The sequence below is a fragment of the Buceros rhinoceros genome, unplaced genomic scaffold (genome assembly GCF_000710305.1).
Source record: "Buceros rhinoceros silvestris isolate BGI_N320 unplaced genomic scaffold, ASM71030v1 scaffold34709, whole genome shotgun sequence".
Taxonomy (NCBI): Eukaryota; Metazoa; Chordata; class Aves; order Bucerotiformes; family Bucerotidae; genus Buceros; species Buceros rhinoceros.
In genome coordinates this window covers 1-23,128 of record NW_010430373.1, presented here as the reverse complement: position 1 = coordinate 23,128, position 23,128 = coordinate 1, and the positions used below count along the sequence as shown (strand labels likewise).

General features: G+C 42.8%; 1 protein-coding gene across 1 annotated transcript; it reads left to right on the top strand.

Annotated features, from left to right (window-relative positions):
- Positions 1-296: 296 nt before the first annotated feature.
- On the top strand, positions 297-22,369 carry ETFA (electron-transfer-flavoprotein, alpha polypeptide; the record flags this gene model as incomplete). The annotated part of the gene is made up of 10 exons (XM_010143020.1): positions 297-446; positions 2,097-2,178; positions 2,279-2,361; positions 3,805-3,904; positions 5,430-5,540; positions 6,753-6,854; positions 7,639-7,707; positions 8,647-8,729; positions 20,594-20,659; positions 22,289-22,369. Coding segments are annotated over 10 exons (927 nt in total), but the record flags the coding sequence as incomplete, so codon positions are not given.
- Positions 22,370-23,128: the final 759 nt, after the last annotated feature.

Sequence of the window (23,128 nt, the reverse complement as noted above, 5' to 3'; positions counted from 1 at the left end):
GAATGTAATGTATTAGAATGTTTTTCTTAATGTTCTTCAGTGTTTTCCTGTAGAGGTTTTAGTTTAAACACAGCATGTATAGATATGCTGAAGTCAAGCAACTTTATACCCGTTTTTAAAACATGTTATGTATTCTGCCTGCTGAGGCTAAATATAGGTAATTGTTAGTAATTTGTTTGACAGCAGTGTTTTACAGTTTGTATAATTGATAACTTTCTCTAAAGCATTGGATGCTCTTAGGAACAGTTTTTAACTTAGATGCTAAGTAAAAAACTCCTCTCTTTCTTTCTTTAAAGGCATCGCTGCTCCGGAGGTTTCAGAGTACGTTAGTCATAGCAGAACATAACAACGAGACTCTTACACCCATTACACTAAATACTATCTCTGCGGCAAAACTTCTTGGAGGTGAAGTTTCTTGTTTAGTAGCTGGTACCAGCTGTGACAAGGTAGGAGTTGCTATTTTAGTACTTGGTAGAGTCTTAGTCGGTCTGAAAAATAATCTGTAGCAAAGAGGAGCTGTGCCAGGAATTGCTAATCTGCCGGAAATGTCCTGCACTTGAAGTGCTTCTCCTCTGAAGTGAAAATAGGGGAATAGGTTTCATTTCACGAGGAAGAATATCACTATCAGTTGTTACAAGCTTAAGCAAGCAAATTTTTAAAGAACTGAAGGACAGTTAACTTTTAAAGCAGTATTTTCCTGTGAATTTTGAAAGATAGATATTGCACTGTAAGAACTTGGGGTAAAGCTTGCGCTTGTTTAGATGGAAACCAGCAGAAATGAAAGAGCATGGTGACAAATAGGGCTTCTGAGAGTGTGTTTGCAACCTAAAATTCTGAAATTAGTGTTTCTTGACTTTATCATATAGCTCATGTCTAGAAAATGTTTCTTTTATGCTAGCTGTTGCATTGCTTTTTGTGTGCAGAAAGAGTTAGTACATTAGCGACACTTATTCCAGCATGATGTACTCTTGTGCGAACGGTGAAAGTACAAATAATTATGCCTAATATTTGTCATACTAAGCTATTGTTTATGAATCGTTATTCTGAGAGCAATGCATAGTATCTCGTGCAGGAGGCACACTTGTGGCAGCTAATTCCCAAATAGGTGTAGAAACCTCAGTGGCTGTTCTAAAATGAGAGCCACATGTGCAAGGTGGAGACCTGGAAGCAAATCTTTACCTAAATCAAGAAAATAGAAAAAAAAAAATTACCTGATATGTCTGTCTTTGAGCTCCTTATTCTTCAGCACTGGCATAATAGAAAAATGATTGGGAACATTTTATTTGGTTTTTTAATACTAATTATATGGTGCCTGTTTCTCCATGTATGTCATGCTGGGAAAAAGGACTTTTAAAAAAACCCTAAACCAAAGGAGCCAGTTAAACAAATGTTCTGTAGCAGCTGTTATGGAATTGTTTGTTTCCTCTTGTTAATTTTTGAGGGTAAACTGATACTTGGCAAACTCAGTAAAACTACTCTAGTTCTGGGACGATGCACGTGGTCTCCAGACACTGCTGTCAGCCCTCGTCTCTCTGATCTGCAACAACCCTTTTATCATTTAAACTTCACTTTTGTAAATTTAAAGGAAAAAATGCATAACTGTAGAATTGAACATATACATCACATCAAGCAGTCAGCTGCAAACAGAGGATCGCTCCTAAAACGTGGACAAAGATCCTAACATCGCTTTGCACTTGTATTCGCATTGCATGCTGGTGCAGTAGATGCTGTCCAATTTAAAAGAAAGCAGGACTGTTTTCCTGGTGATTGTATCAGAGTACTGGCAATAATGCTCAAGCGTGGTTCTTATCGGCTGCTGTAGTACGTCACGAGCTTGCTGTGTAATCCTGCATACAGGAGGCAAGCTTTCCTGTGTGCGATTTGCTCTGTTGGTTTCTTATTCACCAAATTAGTTTTCATTATCCTGTAAGACACAATACTATGAGTCAGGTCTGTTCTGACTTTGAAACTCTCATACATTTGTGTCCGGTTTTGACTAATCTGTAGGCTGTTAGCTCTGTGCATCAGGGACTCTGGTTATTTGTTTCTGATGTCTGTTACGGTACAAACTAGTAATAGTTTGTTTGTCATCTTAGGTAGCACAGGAACTCAGCAAAGTGCAGGGTGTGGCTAAAGTTCTGGTGGCTCAGCACGATGTGTACAAGGGATTTCTGGCAGGTGAGAGTTGTGCTTACCCATTGACAAAAGAAATGGTATTTATATTTGCGGTTGAAAACAAGATAGTTGTAAATTTTGAGCAATGTGTTTTCATCCTCAGAGGAGCTGACTCCCTTGATTGTGGAAACTCATAAAAAATTTAATTACACCCACATTTGTGCTGGAGCATCCTCCTTTGGGAAGGTAAGTAGATCAAAGTGCATCAAAAATTTCTTGTAGAACAGAGGCAGAGATGCTGTGGTGTGTAAGAGTGCGAGTCAGATGTCTGAGAGAGCTCAGCCATGGACAGTTTTGAGTTTTCAAAGACATGTTACAGTAGTTTGCTGAAGAGGTCGTTAGTCAGAAACACTGATCCGTGTCTGAGTTGTGTTGTGGACAAAGGAGCGGGGTGTAGTAGTAACCAGCTGGTCTTATGTACACAAGGCAAAATGTACAGTAACTTAATAGCATTATGAAAATTGTAAGGAAAAGTACAGTAAGTTGAGATGAAAAATTGTATGATTTGCTTGTTGAAGAAGTGTGCAGACCTACTGGAAGCAAATTTGATTTTGAAGGGGGAGGAATTGCATCTGTGAGGTAAGTCACGTCAATTGAAATGTGTGTAAATACGTATAAATAACGCAAATTCAGGTCTTAGCCGAGATGTTTTTAATGAAAATACGGTTCTTCAAGTCTTGATTTTTAAAGAGTGTTTTTTTAAGGACACAGAGAGCCTTTGTACTGACAGTGTGGTCAACATTGACGTGCAGCTGAATTAGAGAGAAAGGATATTTCAGAAATCTTGCTGATGTGGGATGAATAATGACATCACTCTTCCATCTGACTACTTACACCTTTCAATCAATATCAATCCATATACTTGTGATTTTGTTAAGAGAAATCTTTATGTGCCTTAAGTCTTGGGGTTTTTTTCTTTTTATTTTTGAGCTGCAGTGTCTTACTAAAGGTTAATAGCTTTTACTTTAATGCTTACGCTTCCATTTTTGAGTGCTTAATGTGAAAGAAATTTCAAGACTGGGCTTTTTGTGTTGTACCAGATTAGGAGGCAGACAAAAAGCAAGCAAAGCGCTTGCTGTCGTTAATTTCTTCATGATTTATGTTGTTCTTTTTATCCTCCTTCCCATTCCTAAAATTACTTAGCACATTTCTAGAGTCAATTTCTGAGCAGGAGAATATGCATTTTAACATTAATTTAAAAATTAATAATTTGGGGGCTTGTGCAGGGCTTTTTTCCTATTGTCTCTGGTAACCAGCTTCCAAAAATGCTGCTTTTTTATTTTCTTGAAGTACTAAGCGCTCAGCAATCCATAATGGTCAATTTTCTGAGTACATTGTCTCTATACTCAGTTTTAAACTATCGAAGCAAATAACCTCCCTGATTTAAGATACTGAATTAAGGATTTACTTATGGCAAGTCTCGTAAAATCTGTTTAATGTTATTACAATAATGGGATTTTATTTGGCTGCTAAAGCTACATGAGTAGCTCTACAAAAATCTTTTGCTGTGCCTTTTTACTTACAGATGTCATTGTATGAGGTTAAAATGAGGACAGCGAGCATTCTTTTACTGACTGTGTGCGTTTTACTTAGCATTTACCTCGCTAATTTTTCATCTTTAACTTGTAGAATCTTATGCCCAGAGTGGCTGGCAAACTTGACGTTGCCCCTGTTTCTGACATCATTGAAATTAAGTCACCAGACACTTTTGTGAGAACTATGTATGCAGGTATGTGGTAGTTGTGCAGTAAACGACCCAATATTGATAACTTTTCTACGTCATCCTGTTGTTAGAAACGTTAAATATGATAGGAGCTTTTACTTTTCAGTCTGAATTGCTGTGGTACGTAAAAAAGAAAACCTGGGGTGGACATGCTCCATGTGTGAGAAAGCAAGTAATCCCAGCCAGTTTGGTACTATGAGTTAAAAACCAGTTCTACCACTAAATGGTAGAATTTGGTGATCTCCTTTAATATACCTCTGATCAGATTTTGTGAAACGTGAGACATGAAGTTAATTGCCCACCGTTATTTGATATGACTCGCATGACCTCTGATTTAAGATACCACAGACTTACTTTTCCTGATTATGAATCACAGAATTGTTTTGGCTGGAAAAAACCTTTAAGATCATCAAGTCCAACTGTTCCTCCAGCACTGCCAGGTCACCACTGACCCCTGTCCCTCAGCCCCACAACGACACGGTTTTTAAAGCCCTCCAGGGATGGGGATCCACCAGTGCCCTGGGCAGCCCGGGCCAGCCCTGCACAACTCTTTCTGTAAAGAAATTTTTCCTAATATCCAGCCTAAACCTTCTCTGGTGGGGAGCCCACTTGCTCTTGTCCTGTCACTAGACGTAACCTAGCCTCCTTTAAGGTAGCTGTAGAGTGAAGACATTGAACTGATTGTTTATAATATTTATTTAAGTGATTTAATTTGCAGTTCTTTTTAAGAATTCTATTCTTTTATCTCTTTGCAATTCTAATGCTTGTTTGACACTGTTTTTAGATGTGAGCTCGTTAGCTTGTGTTTCTTAATTTTACTGTACAAGATTGTGCCACCTGGACCTATGTGGTATTACATTTTGAGTATTTAAGTGATTTAATTTGCAATTCTTTTTAAGAATTCTATTCTTTTATCTCTTTGCAATTCTAATGCTTGTTTGACACTGTTTTTAGATGTGAGCTCGTTAGCTTGTGTTTCTTAATTTTACTGTACAAGATTGTGCCACCTGGACCTATGTGGTGTTACATTACCAGTGTTCCCTGCAGCCTCCAGCATGAAGTGAACAGTAATACCTAACACTAAGTATTTAGAGAGAAACGGTTCCACAGGTACTGTGAACAGGCCTCGTTGTCTTCTGATGGATTCGTGCAACAGGATAAGAGATCTATTTTGAATTATAGACACTCTTTAAGAATGGCACTTTCAAAGTCGTTTTTTTCCCCCCTTCTGAAATTTAAAAGCTTATTCATAAGAGGCGATTTGAATGCTCTGTATCCTTTAAAAGTAGAGGATTTGTTATCATAGCTCAGAAACATGGAACTAAAGAGTAGACTGTAATATTTGTAGTCTACATTTATGAAGTGCTTAGGTTTGAAGTGTTAGTCATCTGCAAGTGCAGTTTTGGGAAATAACTTCCTGAATAATTGCTATTCTAGTAGAACTGCTAGTGTGTTTCTGGTAGTAATTTTGTTAAAAAGCGTAGTATGTCTGATAATAGCTTCTTTAAAAATATGCATCCCTCTTTTTTAGGAAATATTCTTTGCACTGTGCAATGTGATGAGCCGATTAAAATATTTACTGTACGGGGAACTTCTTTTGAGGCTGCAGCGACAAGTGGTGGTAATGCCAGTTTAGAAAAGTGTGAGTATTTGTTTAGATATCTTGTAATTTCATGCAGTCGAGTTAGTTTTACTCGCAGCACGGAGATGTGTTTCAGAAGTATTTGTCAAAGCAAACCCATTGTCATAGTGTCAGCTTTGTGCTTTTAGTATGGGTGCTTGTGCTTTTTGGTGATGTCTGGTAAGAGAAGGTGTGGGTTATCTGCTCACTTGCTACTTGTCCTTTGAACAGAAGTGGAGAATTAACTGTACTGAAATCACTGCCCATTTCACTTGCCGCTTGGACCTCTGCCACTGCGATCTTGAGACTTGTCTGTATCTAAAGCTCCAGCTCTTTGAATAGCCAAATTGGTTTTTAAAGCAAGATTGGGCAAAAGTAGAAGTTTGTATTAATCAGTTGTATTGCGATTTAGATAGGTCATTACAGTGTCTAACTAAATTACTAGCAGATTAAATTGATTTGAGAACACCTAGTTGTTATTCTAGATGAGTTTTAACTAAATCAGTTTATTATTTGAAATTTTTATTATATGAAACCAATGTAGCTTCCTTATAATAGAGAAATGTGGTCACAACCACAGAATAGTTGAGGTTAGAAGTGACTTCTTGGGACCATAGAGTCCAGCCCTGCCTGGAGCAGGCTGCCCAGGACTGTGTCCAGTCAGGCTTTGAGTACCCCTGTAGATGGTAACTTCACAGCCACTCTGGGCCACCTCTTCCAGCATTCAGTCACCTCTACTGCATTTTGCTGTGGGCCTTTTATGCCTGTGCTGTAAATCCAGCAGAGGCAATCATTAGGAACCTGCTCCGTGCGTGTCCCAGCCCTCATATTTTTCTGGCTGTCTTAGTACCTGCCCGTGAACCCTCCTCTGTTTCCTAATGTCTGTGGATGTTCGGAAACAAATGCGACTTGGTATTTAAGATTAGCGCGTTGCACTGTCGTGGCCCTATTAATTGGCTCGTTTGGCTGTCTTAGAGCCAGGCTTACGATGCTGGGTTGATCCAATGTATTACTTACACACAGACCTTCATTCTGGAGCACCCTTATACTATCGGGTGCTTAAACACAACTTACGAAGAGGCTCGTAACTCAGAGCCGCAGAGCAGTTTAAAGTTTGTGGCAGAACTGGTTATAGATGGATCTTTTGCATTTTTTAAGCTCACGTTTGAAAGCATGAAAATACATGCTTTATCTTTGCTCTTGTGGATGTTTTTGTTCATCCGATGAACGCAGTAACCCCTCCACCGCCTGTTGGTCTGTCTGAATGGATTGAGCAGAAGTTGACGAAGAGCGATCGACCGGAGCTTACCAGTGCGAGAGTGGTTGTATCAGGTGGTAAGTAGTTACTAGTAAAATTGCATTGCCTTACTGAAATGCAACGTAACATCTTGATTCAATAGTATCTGTAGCAGGACACAACGACGTGATACATTTAGGAGAAAAAAACATTACAGTGTAATTCTGATATACAGCATAGGGGCCAGTGGGAATGCACCCGAGGTGTGTGCTTCGTGCAGAGGCAAAACATGAGTTTAACATGTGCTAGGAGGCTTTTAAAGAACATTGTCGTGTTTGAGGCCTGTTAAAATTACAGCAGTATTGAGTGTTTTTCGATCAAAATCCGTCATGTTTAAAATTACTGCTAGTCATTACAGGCAGTCCAACAGTATTAGGTAATGGCTGTCATGATTTTGAAATCACTGTCTTTGTATTCTGTTCTTCAGGTATAAAGTGATGGACCGTGATTTTTGCTCTATGCCCACAGCTAAAAAATTGTTCCTTAGTTATCCCAATATAGAGTATTGTACCTAAAGCCAGCAGAGGGAGCACAAATTAGTAAAATTCTGTTTCCCTGATTCCAGAGAACGATCTTGATGGTGCTCTGTACAGGAAGTAGACAGGGTAATGTTGGTTTGTGCTTGCAGAATAACAATATTAGTCACAAAGACAAAGCTAAATCTCCAAATTTAATACTATTTAGAAATATATCCAGAAATACCTATGCAAGTGTATATTGTGCCTTTGCAAGCACAAATACTCACACAGAAAGTTTATGTGGACAAAAAAAAAATCTTAAAGCACATTATGTTCTTCTTTTATCTTTTCTTGTTCTTCTAAGGAAGAGGCTTGAAGAGTGGTGAAAACTTTAAGTTGCTCTATGATCTTGCAGATCAATTGAATGCTGCAGGTAAACCTATTTTCCTCCTTTTTTTAACCCTGGTTATTGTATTTACAAAGATCACATTAAAAACAAAGTTCATCTTAAGTTGTAGATGAAGTTTTGTGTTGTCCTTGTGGTCAGCCATGTTTTTAAATGCCTTTTAATGTGTATGAAGCAAAATACTAAAATGACCTTGTCACACATTCCCTGTCCTCAGATCTCCAGAACACAAGACAGAAGTTGTGTGACTTAGAAATGGTCTTAGCTAACTTTGAAGAGCTGTTATTTTCTTCATACATCTTTACTGCTCCTTTACGATCCTTTTCACAGTTCGAGTGGTTTTTTGCTACGCTCTCATGTTAACGAGAGAAAACTGACATGTATATAGTGTTCAGCAAAATGTTTTAAATAAAGGTTGGGGAGGAGTTAGAACTTGCCATCAGCCTTTTAATGCCATTAGTTTTAGATTTCACATGTAATAATAAAAGTCATTCACGTAAAACTGTAATTTTGTGTTTAAATTGGTGATGTCACTAAATGTCCGTGTAGCATTTTCAAGTTTACTTAGCTATTTTTCTTGACTATTCCTGACTTTTGAGCTCCACAACGATGTAACATGGCACATGTGTTCTCTTCAAACTTGGAGGAACATTATGGGAAGGTATTTCTGGGAAAATCCTTTTTTCACAAAGCAACAAGAGAAAATAATGGAAATATGCCAGACTGAAATCCTCGGGTTTAAATACATGGCCTTTTGGTGCTGAGAGTGAGGATTTCCTGTTGCTTATGAAGTGCATTAGTGCTTAGTATTTGGATGTCGCAGCCAGTGGTATAGACAGGGATTACTGTAAGGGCTTTTAAGAGGAAGTGGGACTCTTCAGTAAAATACATGTGCTTTTATGCTGATAGAAATTTGGCTCACTAATATTTTAAAAGAAAACACTGGAAATATTTTCTTTCAACTAGTTGGAGCTTCCCGCGCAGCTGTTGATGCTGGCTTTGTTCCTAACGACATGCAAGTTGGACAGACAGGCAAAATAGTAGCACCAGTAAGTATGAAATTCCTTTCGTAAGAGCTGTGATGTTTTCTAGCACGCTTTTCCTTCAAAGCAAATGCTTAGACATGAGCTAAGTCTTAACGCTGAGCCTAACAGAAAAATCTTAGCGTGCCCATTGTGATACTGTCACTTGACCACGTGTTTGCAAAACTACAGCAGCAAGCTGTGATGTCAGTCGGAGTGTTCTGCAGACCGTGTTGTCAGTGGTTTGACGTACTGGATTTTTTTGGAGTTGCTGAACCTTTTTTAGTTTTCTAACAGCTGTCAATGACGTGCTAGAAGATGTCATTGCCAATTATGTTGATATGCAGCTTGATCTTTGGGAAATGTGGGGTTTGGGTTTTTTTACAGGCGGTGTTTTTTCTTTTTTTAAGTTTCGGTAAATGTAACTGGATTGTTGCATTACATTCTAAGCAAAATTTTTGTAGGAGATGAAAGTTCAAGGAATTTAAGAGATAAATAAACTACAGGTTGGCCGCTGTAGAATGAAATACCAAGAAGGGCATACTCTGAGCAGCTTAATGTTGGGAAATAACCTGCTGAGCATCTTTTCTGTTATGCATCCTGATGCTGCAGGGGGCTGATTTTTATCCCTGTGTATTTTTGGATCTAGGGGGGCCTTTCTGTCGTGTAGAAGTCTGAAACTACTTTCATTGTTCTTTATGACCTGGGGAAATGTGGATGGATAAGGCACCCTTGAGCATCTTGTAAATAAGAAGGTACAAATTGAGCACATCTCAGTGCTGGGCAGAAAGTGCTCTAGCATGTACAGAGATGGGATGATCACGGGTGCGAGTAGGGAGGAACATCGGCAGGTATCGTAGTCTGTCAGAGGTACGTTTTGAGCCACATAATCGAGTAAACATTCAGCTTTTCAGTATGGATTTCTGTGAGCGTGCATGGCAACAGGAGGCACCAAAGAGCAACTTCTTACTTGTTAATGAGACCCTACTTGTTAGCGAGGCCAGAGAGGGAGAGTGAGCTGCAGCTGAGTAGAGAAACGTAGTCGTGTTTCAACTGATGCATTTACCAAATTGCAATGATTTAAAAAACCTGTTTGTGTCCAAGGCGTTGATAGCATCTAAAATGTTTTCCCTTTATCATTAAGAGCTGCAAATTAGAGAACTTCAAACTGTGACCTTTTTTTTCCCAATAGTACATCCAGCTGGATAGAGCGGTACTCGAATATATCAAAGACAGGAACTTGTGATTCCTGGAGTCTTTTGCCCCAGTCCTGCCTGCTGGGTTTTCTCAAACAAGATGCTTTGTGCTTCTGAGTTGTTCTGTCTTCTGTTGTGGATAGGGATGTTTGTTGCTTTAAGTCCTCATCGGAGGCCATCTGATGATATCCCTTGTAAGACAGAGTGGAGCTATATATAGCCACATTAATGTTTAACCTGTAAACCTATATGATAACCAACTGCTATAAAAGTGGTTTCTGAGAAACAGACCTATTGATAAGATTAAGGTCCACCTGGCTGCATATTGTGTCCTTCCAAAATCTTGACAGCAGTGATACTGACCTCTGCTATGCAAGGAAACAGTGAGGCTTTACAGATCGGAAATGCAGCCCTGGCCCTTCTTTCTGGTGATGTCTGTCTTGTGCATAGCATGTGATTGCTGCTGCTTTGTTGGACGTGGTGCAGGACAGCTGTACCCCCTCATACTGCTTCCTCTGTACCAAGGGAGCATTTGTATTTCGCTATAGTGCACTTTGTTTTGGTCACACAGTAGGTATGAGGTTGAACATACTGCAGCTGTCGGTCTCGGCAAGTTAATCAGCAGTAGTGCAGTAAGTGTGCCTGCAGCGTGTATGAAAATTGCAGGCTCCAAAGAAGGCAGAGTTGGTGGTTGTGAGGGGCCAGTTTTTAGCTGATCTGCCCTCTCGACTCAAACCTCTGAAAACTAGGGAGTAAACTGAGTGTCATTTAACAGTTCGTTTTGAAAGGGTGTGGGGTGAGACTGACCATCCTTAGTTATTCGCTACCGAAATACCCGTTAATGAAATGGAAAATACTGATTTGAAGACAGCTCAGCTCTGATTTGTGTGTCTCGAGGCTCAACAGCGAGCACTGCGGAGTCAAGGGCGCGCAAACAATTACGGTGATACAGAAAAGGCTGGTTTTTGATGTAGTGCTGTATCTTGCCACAGGTGGCTGAGAGCAGCCTGGGGAAGTTGTAAGAACACACAGCCACATCATGGGGCCGCACCAGTGTCCTCACCATCAGCTTCTACAGGGTTGTTACAACAGTCATTAGTCAGGACTGACTCAGGGTTTAACGTTGTGTCAGTAAACGATCCAACTGGCACAGTTGCACGGTGCTACATCTTTTCGCCAGCAGGTTGATGCATTTTGCTCTCATCTCCCTTCTTAACAAATATTAAGTAGTACAGAGTACTGAAAATTGTATGTCCCTTCTTTCAAACTGTTCAAATACTTATTCTGGATCTTAAAATACATGCGAGGCCAGCATACAGTGACTTAGAAGTATAGAAAATACTCTGTTAATTGTAGTGAAAGTGCAAGTTGAAGTGATATTAAGCCCTCAGAGTTGCTGACTCGAGGAATTAGTTTTTTATCATGTGCTGGATGGGTATCTTAATACAAGGCGATTTAAAGCTGCCAGTTCTTAACTTCACATTCCTAATTCCACTTAACCATCTTTTTGGTACTTTAGCTAGAAAATTATTCTGTAGACCTGAACTTTCTTGATCAGATCAAGATCATACTGGCTATTTCAGCAATCCTCTAGAAGATGACAGCTTTTTTTCCCTCCTCAGAGGTACACTTGATGTCATTAGTTCAGAGAGGGCTCACGATGCTTTTCCTGGAGAATGGCAAAGCAGCTTTGTACGTGGGTAGTTGTATTAGCTGAGACCCGGGTCTGGTGTCTGGTTGTGAACTCCAGTTGCCGTGGTGCATGCCCTCCTGGGTGTGAGGGCTTTAGGCAGGGTACAAGAAACTGTTGGAGTTGGAGATGGACTTGCTCTGCTGCGCAGCTGTTAGTTTCTGATGGGAAAGTATCTTTGAGTGTGCTCTTACTCTGCTATTAATAGTCATTTGCCCAGTCTCAGTGGAGGATTGGAATGCTTTGTTTTCAGAGAGCTCTGGAACTGGGTCACTTTTCAGACTGCAGAGGGAGAAGAGCTACAAGCTCAGGAAGAGGGGAGGTGCTTCTACTGCTGCTTTTTGTGTGTAACTGGCGGGGAGATCTGCTCGTTTCTTCCCTCGTGCCTTTGGTGGATTTGGTACAGGAAGGGTAACTTCAGTCCTTCAGTAATTCCATGACTGGCTTCAGTTTAAGAGTGCATCCCAGGCCATGAGAACAGGTGCTTCTACTGCTGCTTTTTGTGTGTAACTGGCGGGGAGATCTGCTCGTTTCTTCCCTCGTGCCTTTGGTGGATTTGGTACAGGAAGGGTAACTTCAGTCCTTCAGTAATTCCATGACTGGCTTCAGTTTAAGAGTGCATCCCAGGCCATGAAAACCTCACAGCCACAGCAGTTTTCCTGAAATGCTGATGCGTTCATACGGGGACTGACTGGCGGTCAAGGAACAATGGTAGTTTGTTTTGCTTAAGTCATGAGAGAATGCAGTTAATGAAGGAGTACAAATTCACCTTATTTCTGTTTGAGAATTAGTTCTGTACACTACATCTGCGCTTTCAGTGCTGCCTTGGTTGCTTTTGTTCCTGTTGGAATTGATGCATTTTGTTGGTTTTTGACTAAGTCTTTGGCAATTTTTCTTTTTTGTAATTTTATTCCAGTTGATAAAATGTTTGGTGTATTATTTTTGTTTCTGTCAGAAGCTTTTTTTTTTCTACCTGTTGATTTCAGGTGACTGCAGCTCCAGTTAGAACATACTGTCCTAAAGGGAAGGCTGATTTATATTATTTGATGAGATGGAAGGAAGTAAATTTTTAGGCATAAGTGGATATATTAAAAGACAAAATGTATTCTCACTAATTAAAAAAGTAATTTAATCTAGTCAATGTCTTTAATCAGTGACAACCATTTTAGGAGTTAATTTTTTAATTAGAAGACAGTTGTTTTCCTCTATTTCTGACATGCAGGTGTTCTGCAGAAAAATGAAGTTCAGTTCTCAGATTAAGCACTATATGTAGTTTCTCTTTAAGAATTCTCGTAAGAGTGTTCAAATTAGTTAGTTTTCCATAAAAAAAATGTCCTTCCCATGAGTTCCTGCTGTTAAGTATTAGTTAAATATATCCAGGTAGAAAATACTAAATTACCTGCACAAGTCAAGCCTCCCACAACCCTGGAGTAACTGTGGTTTTTTAGACAAGACATTTCAAGTAGTCAGGGGCATTAGTTTTAACAGTAAAAATCTTGCTGGTTCTTTCTATCTGTTCATAAAAGCAAAGAAAGAACAACAAAAGGGGGCAGAGAAGAAAGAAGGTAAATAATGTTTTTCAGTTATTTAAAACATCTAGGAATGGGACATGATTGCTTTGTTTATTAGTTCAGGATTAGCTTGCTTTACCCTAGGTATAATTAGCAATATTTTGAACATACAAACCAGTATCTAATCTTTCTCAGGAACTTGTGTAATTTGTCTGATATTTAAACAAAAAAATTCTGACTGCTGTGAGAAAAAGGAAGCAACTGCTATGGTCCTTAAGTAGCTTCAGTGCCTGCAGATAGGTGTCTGATGCCATTTTAGCCATCTGGGTATAAAAAGTACATTCGGATAGTTACTGTGTGGGACCGGAGACTTCCTTCGGGGCTGAAGTGGGGAAGCCTGCACTACCACGATACTGCTGGGCTCCCTGCGTTCGGACACCCAAATTGTTCCCATGGTCTCCCAGGCTTTCCCTTCTGTCCTAATTATATTCTCCCTTTAGCTTTTGAAGGGAGAGGGGCTCGTACTGGGATTATCTTGCTCTCAGCTTTTTTCTCCTCCAGAAAACAAAGAAAACCTCAGTGGCACAGTGAGTTGCTTTTTCAGAAGGAAACATACATTTTAGGCTGTTTGTTACCCTCTGACCTTTGTGCCTGAAAGGCATCCTTCCAATTTAATGTCTTCAGAGTTTAAATGTTCAGTTCAAGCTTTTGAAATTGATTTTATTTTCCTCTGTTGAAGTCTGTGTTCTTTCAGGGTCCAGTTCTAGAACTGCTCTAGCTTTCGTTATAGGTTTTCCCAGCTGGCAATAGGGAAGATGCAGCCTGACCAGGATTTCAGAATTGTAGGACTCCAGGTGTCCATCTGGGATTAGCCATCGATGGAGCATGGCTAGAAAGCCTCACCTTCACCATCTCAGATTTTACTGTGAGGTTCTCTCCTCGAGGAGGGTCCATCCAGCAGTGAAAGCGCGCCTAGGCACAGTTGGGTTTTTCATGGTGTTCAGTTGCTGCTGTCATGTTACATTCAGTAATGGGCACGAGACCCTAGCAGGCGACAGGAAACCGAGATGGAAAACTCAGGACAGCAGAAGTTAGGAGCTATATGGTGTAACAGTAATTGACACTGGAGGAGATGATTGTGCTAGAAATGTGATATGGTTGCACAGAAGGCAGATGCATTTGGATATTGCACGTGTTGAGAAGCCTCTCGTGGGGAAGGCAGATGGGAATTCAGTGCAGTTCTCATGACATGATGGCCAGCAGTAAACTGGCTGACCTGCTTAGCTTTAGTGCTTAAGCTTCGGTTTCATACCAGAGGTCTCTCTGGATGTAATGGGTTGCAGGAACATCAAAAGGGAGGCAGATTTACAGCTGTCAGTAATAATGAGGGACAAAGAGGCTTGTTAAAGAGGTGCAGCTTCGACTGAGATGCTGAAGAGTGACGTGTTGGTTCAGTTGAAAGGCACCAAAGCCGTGGAAGAACAGGAGCAACTGAAGGTGTTAGCTAGAAACTGCAAGAGTAGGATGAAATCCGAAGCAGGAAAAGGAAAGGTGAACAGCAAGGGAACATTTCCTGGCAGAGATACATGAAGGTGCAGATGGTCTTCTACAGAGCAGTGTTGCTCTGCCTTTTTTTGAGAGGACGGGATGCTTTCTGAGCTTGTATATGCCCCAGTATTTTACTAGATGGTCCCTTTCACTGCAGGGAGTGGCTTTGCAGCACTTAGTGATCATCTTGCTTTGGGCATAGGAGGCAGGGACAAAGACAGCATCACGTTATTTACATCATTCCTGTATTTTATGTTTCTTTTTGGTGGCGAAGCAGTCCAGTACTTCACCTAGCCTGGTTTTCTTCTCTCTAAAATGCATGAGAGGCTCATGGTTTTGTGGTGTGATGAGCAGATAGTAACTCTCCTTCAGCGCTGCTTGCTGTCACGTTCTTAGGGAGCGTTTGGTTGCCCGGGTGAAGTTTTGTTTCCCTTGACTCTCTTGTGGGGAAAAGTAGGGAAAATGAAACAAGGTGTATTTTATTCCAGTATTTTTTTTTCCTTTTTTGTTCTCTGGCTCTTACCTAAATTTACAGACAAGAGAATGAACTGATTAGTTCCTTTAGCTTCTTGAGAAGCGTTAACTCCTGACATCTTGATTATACTCGATTAAAAACATTTTCTTCCTTGCTTATCAATGATAAGGTCTTCATTACCTCCTGATTTGTTACAGGTTCAAGCGAATATGGAGGTACTGAAGTTTCTCTGTTCAAAGCCATGGCACATCACTTGATTTCTCCTGCCTCCCGCTAGCTTGTTTGCAGGGCCGTGGTGTTTGTACATGATGTTTGTGGGTTTTATTAGCGGGCCGGCAGATGCACTCCCCGGTGTGTAAGTGGTTGGGGCTGTTAGGTGGCGAGCAGATGGGCGTAGCGTTGGGAAAACTGACCGTGCTTGGGAAATTGGTTTTGGAATATCTCCTCTGATAATTCACTATTGTCGAAAAGTAGCTTTATAGTGGCAAACTTTAGAGAGCTGTTTGTATGCAGCTGGGACTGAATTTACAGACTACCTTTCTCTGACTTGCTAAAGAGCTAAGGATTGACAACCCCTTTCATCCTGCATTATCCAGTGTAGCTTTTAACTCCAAGAAAACTATGTTCACAAATTGATGCTCTGCTCCTTTGGGGTTGGTGCAGAAACATTAAATTGTACTAAAATATTCATATGTGAGTGCATTTAGCTGAAAGCAATTGACGTGCTTTTCCCTAGAGAGAGAAAAAAAATTGCTGTATGGCCCTGCACTCCAGCAGACACCCAAACCACGCTTAAGAGTAATTACGTAGCTCGGCTGATCAAAGGTTCTTAAAGAGAAAAAGAAGCTGTAGCTGGAGTGTAGTTCAGTAATGCGTGCTTCTTGAAGGGACCGTGTTCACCCGCATCAAAGCAGGACGTACTGGATAATTGTTTGATATACAGTGTAATGTATTGAACTAGTGTCAAGCCAGAAAATATTTTACTGCGTTAATAGCTTGTAATTGGAAGGTATCTCTTGTACGAAGCAATTCTCATTACAAAGATTTCTTTCTAATTTCATTGTCCTTTCACTCTTGCAAAGAAAATAAAATATCAGAGCTGCCTTGAAAGAGAGTCCCTATACTGAGAGGGGTTTATTAAGCTAGCCTGTTTAAAAGCATGCCACTGGTAGGATGATAAATGGGAATGCAGGGAAGGTTTTCAGTGTAATTCAAAAACTGGCATACAAATCAATAGTAGCTGACGGCATGCTCGCAAAGCGACTGCCGCCTCCTGTGTGGCACCTGTGGATGCGCTGCAGTCTCGTACAGCAGCGTTCAAAGTCACGGTGAGTGGCAGCTAAAAACTGTTCTGGTCATTCTCTTAAGCAAATGCAGCTGCCCCAAGGCAGCCTAAGGCATTTTAAAATATTCTCATAAGGAGAAATGAAGTAATATTATGCCACAAATTATTCTATAAATAATTGGAAGTCAGCACGAACAGGAAAATAATGGCACTGGTACATTGGTAATTATAATCACCCACATACTGCATGCTGGTGACAGCCAAACAACCTGCAGCGGGCTGTGTGGATTCTGCAGCCAGCTGTGCAGATTTGTGCACCTGAACTCTCACGGACTTGCTGTAGCTGCTGACGTGTAAGGCAGAAATAGGATTTTAGGGGATGGCTAAAGGGGATTTTTTTTTTTTTCATTTTAATGATCAGCATAGACTGACTCTCTCTACAAGACATACCACGTTTGTTGGAGAAACAATACAAGGTTAGATAATACTGAAATAGCAAATGAGAAAGTTGGATTCTTGATTTGGAATCTCGCCCTTGAATAAGATAAATTTCGCACTTGGAGTTTTGTTTCTTTTTAGGCTTGTTGTGGTGCAAATCTGTGCTTGGAGACTTTGAGGTCTCTGCCAGGGTCCTGGCTCCCACTGGAGTCCTTTGGGAAATTGCGTGGCGGGACAAACTAAACCACCCTTGACCTTTGTGCCAGTTTGCTGGCGGAATCAGCTGTGGCTGTGGCTGTAGCCCTTGTGAGAAGCCGAATGGGTATGTGAGGTGCCGATGCTCCCACCTTCACGTGTTCCCAGTACTGCACACCAAGCCTTTTCTGCAACAGCATATCCTTAATTTAAATATCTCCTGATTGTGCCTCCCTGCCCTCTGCTTCAGATGCTCTCAGGCTATTCGGTCTGTTGAACTTGCTGCGCTGCGTGTGTCCTCCACTGTGCTTTCTTACCATTAGCTCTGGGGGTCCCTTCCCCTGCACTGATGTCCTCTATCTACTTCATAAAGAGAAAAGGTTTGAGGCATGGCTGTGACATACGTACAGTAATTATTTTCTGTGTGCAGTTAAGCTACTGTGAAGCAGGACAATTGTCTAACCTGATGCCATGCCTGTATACCACCAGAACTTCCACTTTCCTCGACTCAGTTGCTTTTGGGACTTCATGTGTATCAGCCAGAGCGGTGAGCCCTCGGTACAGAGTCTGTGTGCTGTTTTGTTAAGCCGTCCTCACGTGGCACAGCGCTGGCAGCAGCCCTTCAGTGAAAACCTGCCTGTGCGCAAGCACCGGGGAGTTGATAAATGCCACTCCATGTCCTGGGCTTTGACGTAAGTGCCTGTAATTGTAGGCAGCAGATCAGCCGCCTGACAGCAGTAATTAGAGCAGCTTCCAGGGATCCCAAAAGCAGGAACGTGAGGTTGGTATAAAGCCATCTTTGGTGGCACCTGAGAGGAGGTGCGATCCAGGCTCCGATTCACGCCGGTTTGTGCCTTTGTGTGGGTCTCCTGTGCAGAGCAGCTCTGAAGGACCAAGATCTCCTCCCAGACCTTAATGTGCTCTCTGCTGCGAAGGCAGGCGTGTCACACAACGCAGCTGCAAGTGACATGGCTGTGTCACTTCTGGTACCAATCTGCTTTCCGTTTTCCTCCCTCCCTCCCCTCATACTACCTGGGGCTACAGTCCTGACTTGGGACTTTGAACAGGAACCCAGGAGAAATGACAGGACTCAGCAAAACGCGGGATAGAAGTTAATGATTTCAGGGAAAATGCCAGAACAAGGGTATTGCCCTGAAAGTAACTTAGAGATCTGAATTTCTTAGATTTTTATGACCTCTCTGGATGACCAGTTGAATCCTCTTCTTGGAGAGCACTGAACAGTCCTGAATCTTTTATCATTCAAACCTCGTGGGTCCGTCACATCCCTCCTGCTAAACTAAACTGTAGATAGGCTTAAGCTTTAAGCAGTCAGCGTGTCTTTTCCAGAATTGAACTGTTGGTAAGAAACGTGCCATCCTGTGTGTCCTTTGCACAAAACCATTACTGAGGTGATCTCCCACAGGCGTTACAGCCTTATGGAACGGACCCGTTCTCTCAGCCAGAGAGCCGAAAGCACACGACCCAGAAGGGCATGGCGTAGATGTGTAATAAAAGCTTTTTAGACAAGCCTAGTGATTTACAAATGTCCTTTTAATGAAACATCCTTGTCTTTCCTAGATATTTTAATAGAATATATACGTAGGCATCTGGCTCCTGGTTAGCTGGATTCTTTCCAGAGACTGAACTTCACAATGTTAAACAGACGGGTGAGAGTATCTGGTAGTCTAGATGACTGGCACTTAATGAATTGCTCTAAAAAAATCAAATTACCGTAATGTGTTTTTAAAAAGAGCTTGTATTAAAGACTGTATGATGTTCGAATAAGTCCTGCTGTAACATCTGTTATTTGGTATAATTAAAATATTGCATTCTTACCAGGAGTTCTTATATGGACATATTATATTACGCTGCAGCTGCGGTTAGAACGGATTGACCGCCAGTGGTAATCTGCTCGGTAAAAAGCTACTGAGGCTCAGAAATTCCTGAGTGTCTGCAGCAGCTGCGTGTTTTTGTGGCAACGCGCGCTGTAGGTTCTGTGTTTCAGTTTCAGAGAAAGCCTTTTTCATAGGAAACACTTTGTTCCTCCTCTGCTTCCCCCCCTTCATTTGCTACAGGAGATAGCTTGTGTAGAAAAGCTTCATAAATTTCATGTATCTATTCCTATTTAAAACTCGATGTAACAGGTGACATCTGTAGCTGCAGAAGCATCAGGAAGCAGTTACCATTTGTCCCGTGACTGAGGCGGTGACTGTCAGCCTGTGTGGCAGCAGCAGTCTGCAGGAGCTCTGCACTGGAACACCCTGGTTCGCCGGCCTCTCCTGGAGGTCCGTGCCCGGCCCACAGCCGGGCTTTGCTCGGGCACGGGGAAAGGCACTTAGCTGTAACGCGCGTCTGCAAGTGCACAGGGATTTTTTTCTTTTCTTTTAATCCTCTTATGCTCCCTGGCCCCAGAAATGATTTCTTGAATTAGATTTGTGTGTTCTTAAATATGGCCTGACCTTGGTATTTTTAAGAGAAACTGCTGTTAGTATTTGAGGTCGTGTCTTCGCCAAGTGTCTATAAGCCCCACCTTTTCACTGGTTTTGACAGATGATCCCCTCACTAGTTTGGCGTGTTGCAGTTTCCTCTCACTGAAAGAGCTGGCAAAAAGGACTTTGTTTCTCTTCTGTAAAATGAGGTAACTAAACAGTACAGGTTTGAGTGCTGCGTGGGCTTGGGGGTGGGAACACCTCCCCACAGCTGAAAACGTGTCTGGCTTTGCATAGGCCAGAGCCTGGATGACGTTCAGCCCAAGGGGGAAAAAATGCTTTTGTGCCGTGAATTAAAACTGTTGATATAGCTCTGTTTGCCTTCAATTTTCTTCTCTCTTGAATGTCTGGGAAGATCCTGGGAGAAGTCTGGGAGACTCTCTTGAGTCTCTGGGAAGATGCTGGACTGGGATCTGCAAAGTGTAAAGACCTACTGCCTGTCGGTGCCTCCCGGGGGAGCACTTCTGTCCCCATCCTGCTTGGAGACGATTGTGAATGGGGGAAGGAAAGCTTTAGGGCATAGGGACATCGAGGGTTGGGGTCAGAAGCAGAAACTGCCGCTACAAGCGTATGGTGCATCAGCCCACTTCAGTATCCAGAATGTTCTGTCCTGCCACACAGGAAACTTCTTAAAGGTTTGCCCACCCAAATTTCAGCGTGTGCCTTCTGCCTTAGTTACAGCGTCCTAGAGGCTGCCGACGAGAAAGCCGAGTTTTCCTCTGGGCGGCCGCATTGTCCCGTTGTAGGTTCTCGCTCACTGTTTGCGTTGGCGGTCTCTGGGCTCACGGGTGACACTGATTGCCCTGTCCCCTAGCTGAGCAGGGTCTTATGCTTGATGCAGACCTCTTAGGGGTTTTTATTTACTTTTTCTTCCCCTCTCTTTGCCGGATGCCCCTTTGGGACTCTCCTTTTACAGTTAACTGCATCCCCAAGCGGGGAAGAGAACCAGTCATCAGCTGCCTCTGATATTGAAAGCAATGGAGAGTCAGAGTGAGAGAGTTTTGCGAGAGATTGCTGAAAATGTCTTCTGGCTACCAAAAATGTCTCATTTTTTTTTCTTCTAGGAACTTTATATTGCCGTGGGAATATCGGGAGCGATCCAACACTTGGCTGGTATGAAAGACAGTAAGGTACATAAAGGTGGAGGTGCTAGGAGAGACCTTTGAGGAAGGAAAGGCGTTGACTTCCTTGCTTTATGTCAGTAGTTTAGACAGTTTTTCCCGTTAAAATTGCCACTTGGCCTCTTTAAAACACGCAAAAGCCCTCCATGCCTTGCCAAAAAATACTGTGGCAAAACAACCCACTGCGCTGCAGCCCGAAGCAGTAAGTAGAAGCAGCTCATCACTGACTTTGTTTATGTAAAACCCCAACCACGAATCGCCGCCCAGGCCTGAATTCTACACAGTAGTTCCATGTGCCTTCATTTCAGAGCGTGACGTACCCGTTCATGCGTAACAATGTGCAATTTGAATTATGAACTTACTATTCCATAAAGTAAGAGATGTCTCTGCCATTCCTGCGTTTAGCCATTCAAATGGAAACCTGGTCTAAAACGGCAGTAAAACTTTAAAAGGTTTAACTCATTCGCTGCCAAAGGCTATAATCGGAAATTGGCGCTGCCGGTTTGGCGCACAGTGCAGCGTTTGGAAAGAGGAGCAGCCACCTGCTGAATCACGCCGTCACGTGCCAGCTGTCGGGAACTGTAGGTTGTCCTCCCTCCCTGCAGGTAAAGTCAGAAAAAGGATACCTATGGTTTCTCTTATTTCTAGGGAACGAACTTGTGTTTCTGGCAGAAACCAAACACGGAACTGTGATTAGCTTGTAAAACCGAGGAGGAGGTTTGCAAGACTTGGCAGGCAGATCCTCGTGTTTGACCAGTGGCAGAATAGTGAGTTTGTGACTGGTGCTTGTCCTCTCAAGTCAGCCTGTGTGGGAGGATGATTGTTGCTTTCTTACCGTTCGGGGGGTTGCATATATTATTTAAATATAAATTTTTTTTAAAATCCCATAAGCTGATTTTTGGGGCCTCAGTCTTCTTCAGTCAGGGTCTCAAGTGGTGTTCCCACTTGTTGGCACAGTGGAGAGAACCCAACAGAGGCAGGGACGAAGCGGTGGGCCGGGATGAAGGTCGCCGCTGAGAAGAGTGAATGGTAGTGTCTGTAGCAGTGTATTCGCCCTGGTCCCTGTGGAACAGCCTCACCGAGGCCCTTCTGTTCGCAGTGCGGCAACAGGGGGACAGCAGGGGCAGCCAGGCTGCAGAGGACTCTGAGAGCAGCACTGGTGCGCGACTGCCCCGGTCACCCGTGGCTCCCTCTGGGCTCCACCGGTCACTGACAGGCCACAGTAGCAAGAGTGCCTTTGTTTGAGGCGTTTAGTCTCCACCTGTGCTTTTGGGTGAGGGAGAGGATGGACGGGGGGAAGAGGGTCAGCTGCTGACTGACAACTAACTGTGTATTTAAAGCTGTTTCAAACCTGATCTGCCCCTGCTGGTGTGTATCTGTCTCCTGCCTTATCTCGGTTTGGATACCAGCAGTACTGGGGATGTATTATTTTAAGTGCCAGCATTTCCTCTGATACAAAAATACTGAGCAGCAACATTGTCCTGCACCGTAACCGCAAGACCTCTGCTCTCACGGCCCTCCCAAAGCCATGTTTGACGTTTGAAGACGTTCTTTCATCGGCACTGAGGACAGATGAAATTTCTCGATAGGAGATGCGTACTTGACGGTTTCGTTTCTCCCATTTTCTGTTGCTTGCAGACCATTGTTGCTATTAACAAGGATCCGGAAGCTCCCATCTTCCAAGTGGCAGACTACGGACTCGTGGCAGACTTATTTCAGGTGAGCCTGAACGTGGCGTGGCACAGGACAGCTGTCTCAGAGCCCCAGCGGTAGCTCAGCTCACGTAACAGTTCGGGTGGTTTTGTTAAAGGGTGTCCCGTGCGATTCCATTATTTACACGCTCACGATCCAGCCCCTGCCCGGAGCAGAGCCAGCCTGGGGCTAGTGAGTGTCCTAAGTACGTACCATTGTTTTGAGAAATCACCTGTATTTTTAAGCTTCATGAAGTAGGGAAGTACAGCCTTGGCAGGGCAGCCCCTCATTTTTTTTTTGCCTGGGCTTGCTGCCCATGAGGGACCTGCAGCTCTCTGGCAAAGCAGAGCGGTGTGTCAGCCCGCGCGCAGTGCCTGTGGCTCGCCTGTGTGCCCGGCTGGCTGGGATGGGCGGCAGCTCGTAGCGGCTCCGTGGCGAGGCGTGGGCAGAATCTCTGCCAGCACTTACTGCCGCTGCTGAACTGATGCCCGCTGGCTCCGTGGTGAGCACGGGCCTTTCGTAAGCCCGAGACAAAGTCACATTGTGAAGAAACACCATGTAGACAATTTCCTTAATAAATTTTGTACGAATGCATTATTTCCACCTAATGGAAATGTAGCTCTCTTAAATAATTGAGAGGCTTTATTCACCAGGAGAGACGTGGGGAGTGCTGTGAGCTGGGGGGATCTGCAGCCCCAGGAGTGGTGTGCGGGGCCTGAGGGGTGGGAGGGGAACGGGGAAGCTGGATGCTGCACAGAGAGAGTTTGGGGGGTGGGGAGGGGTCAG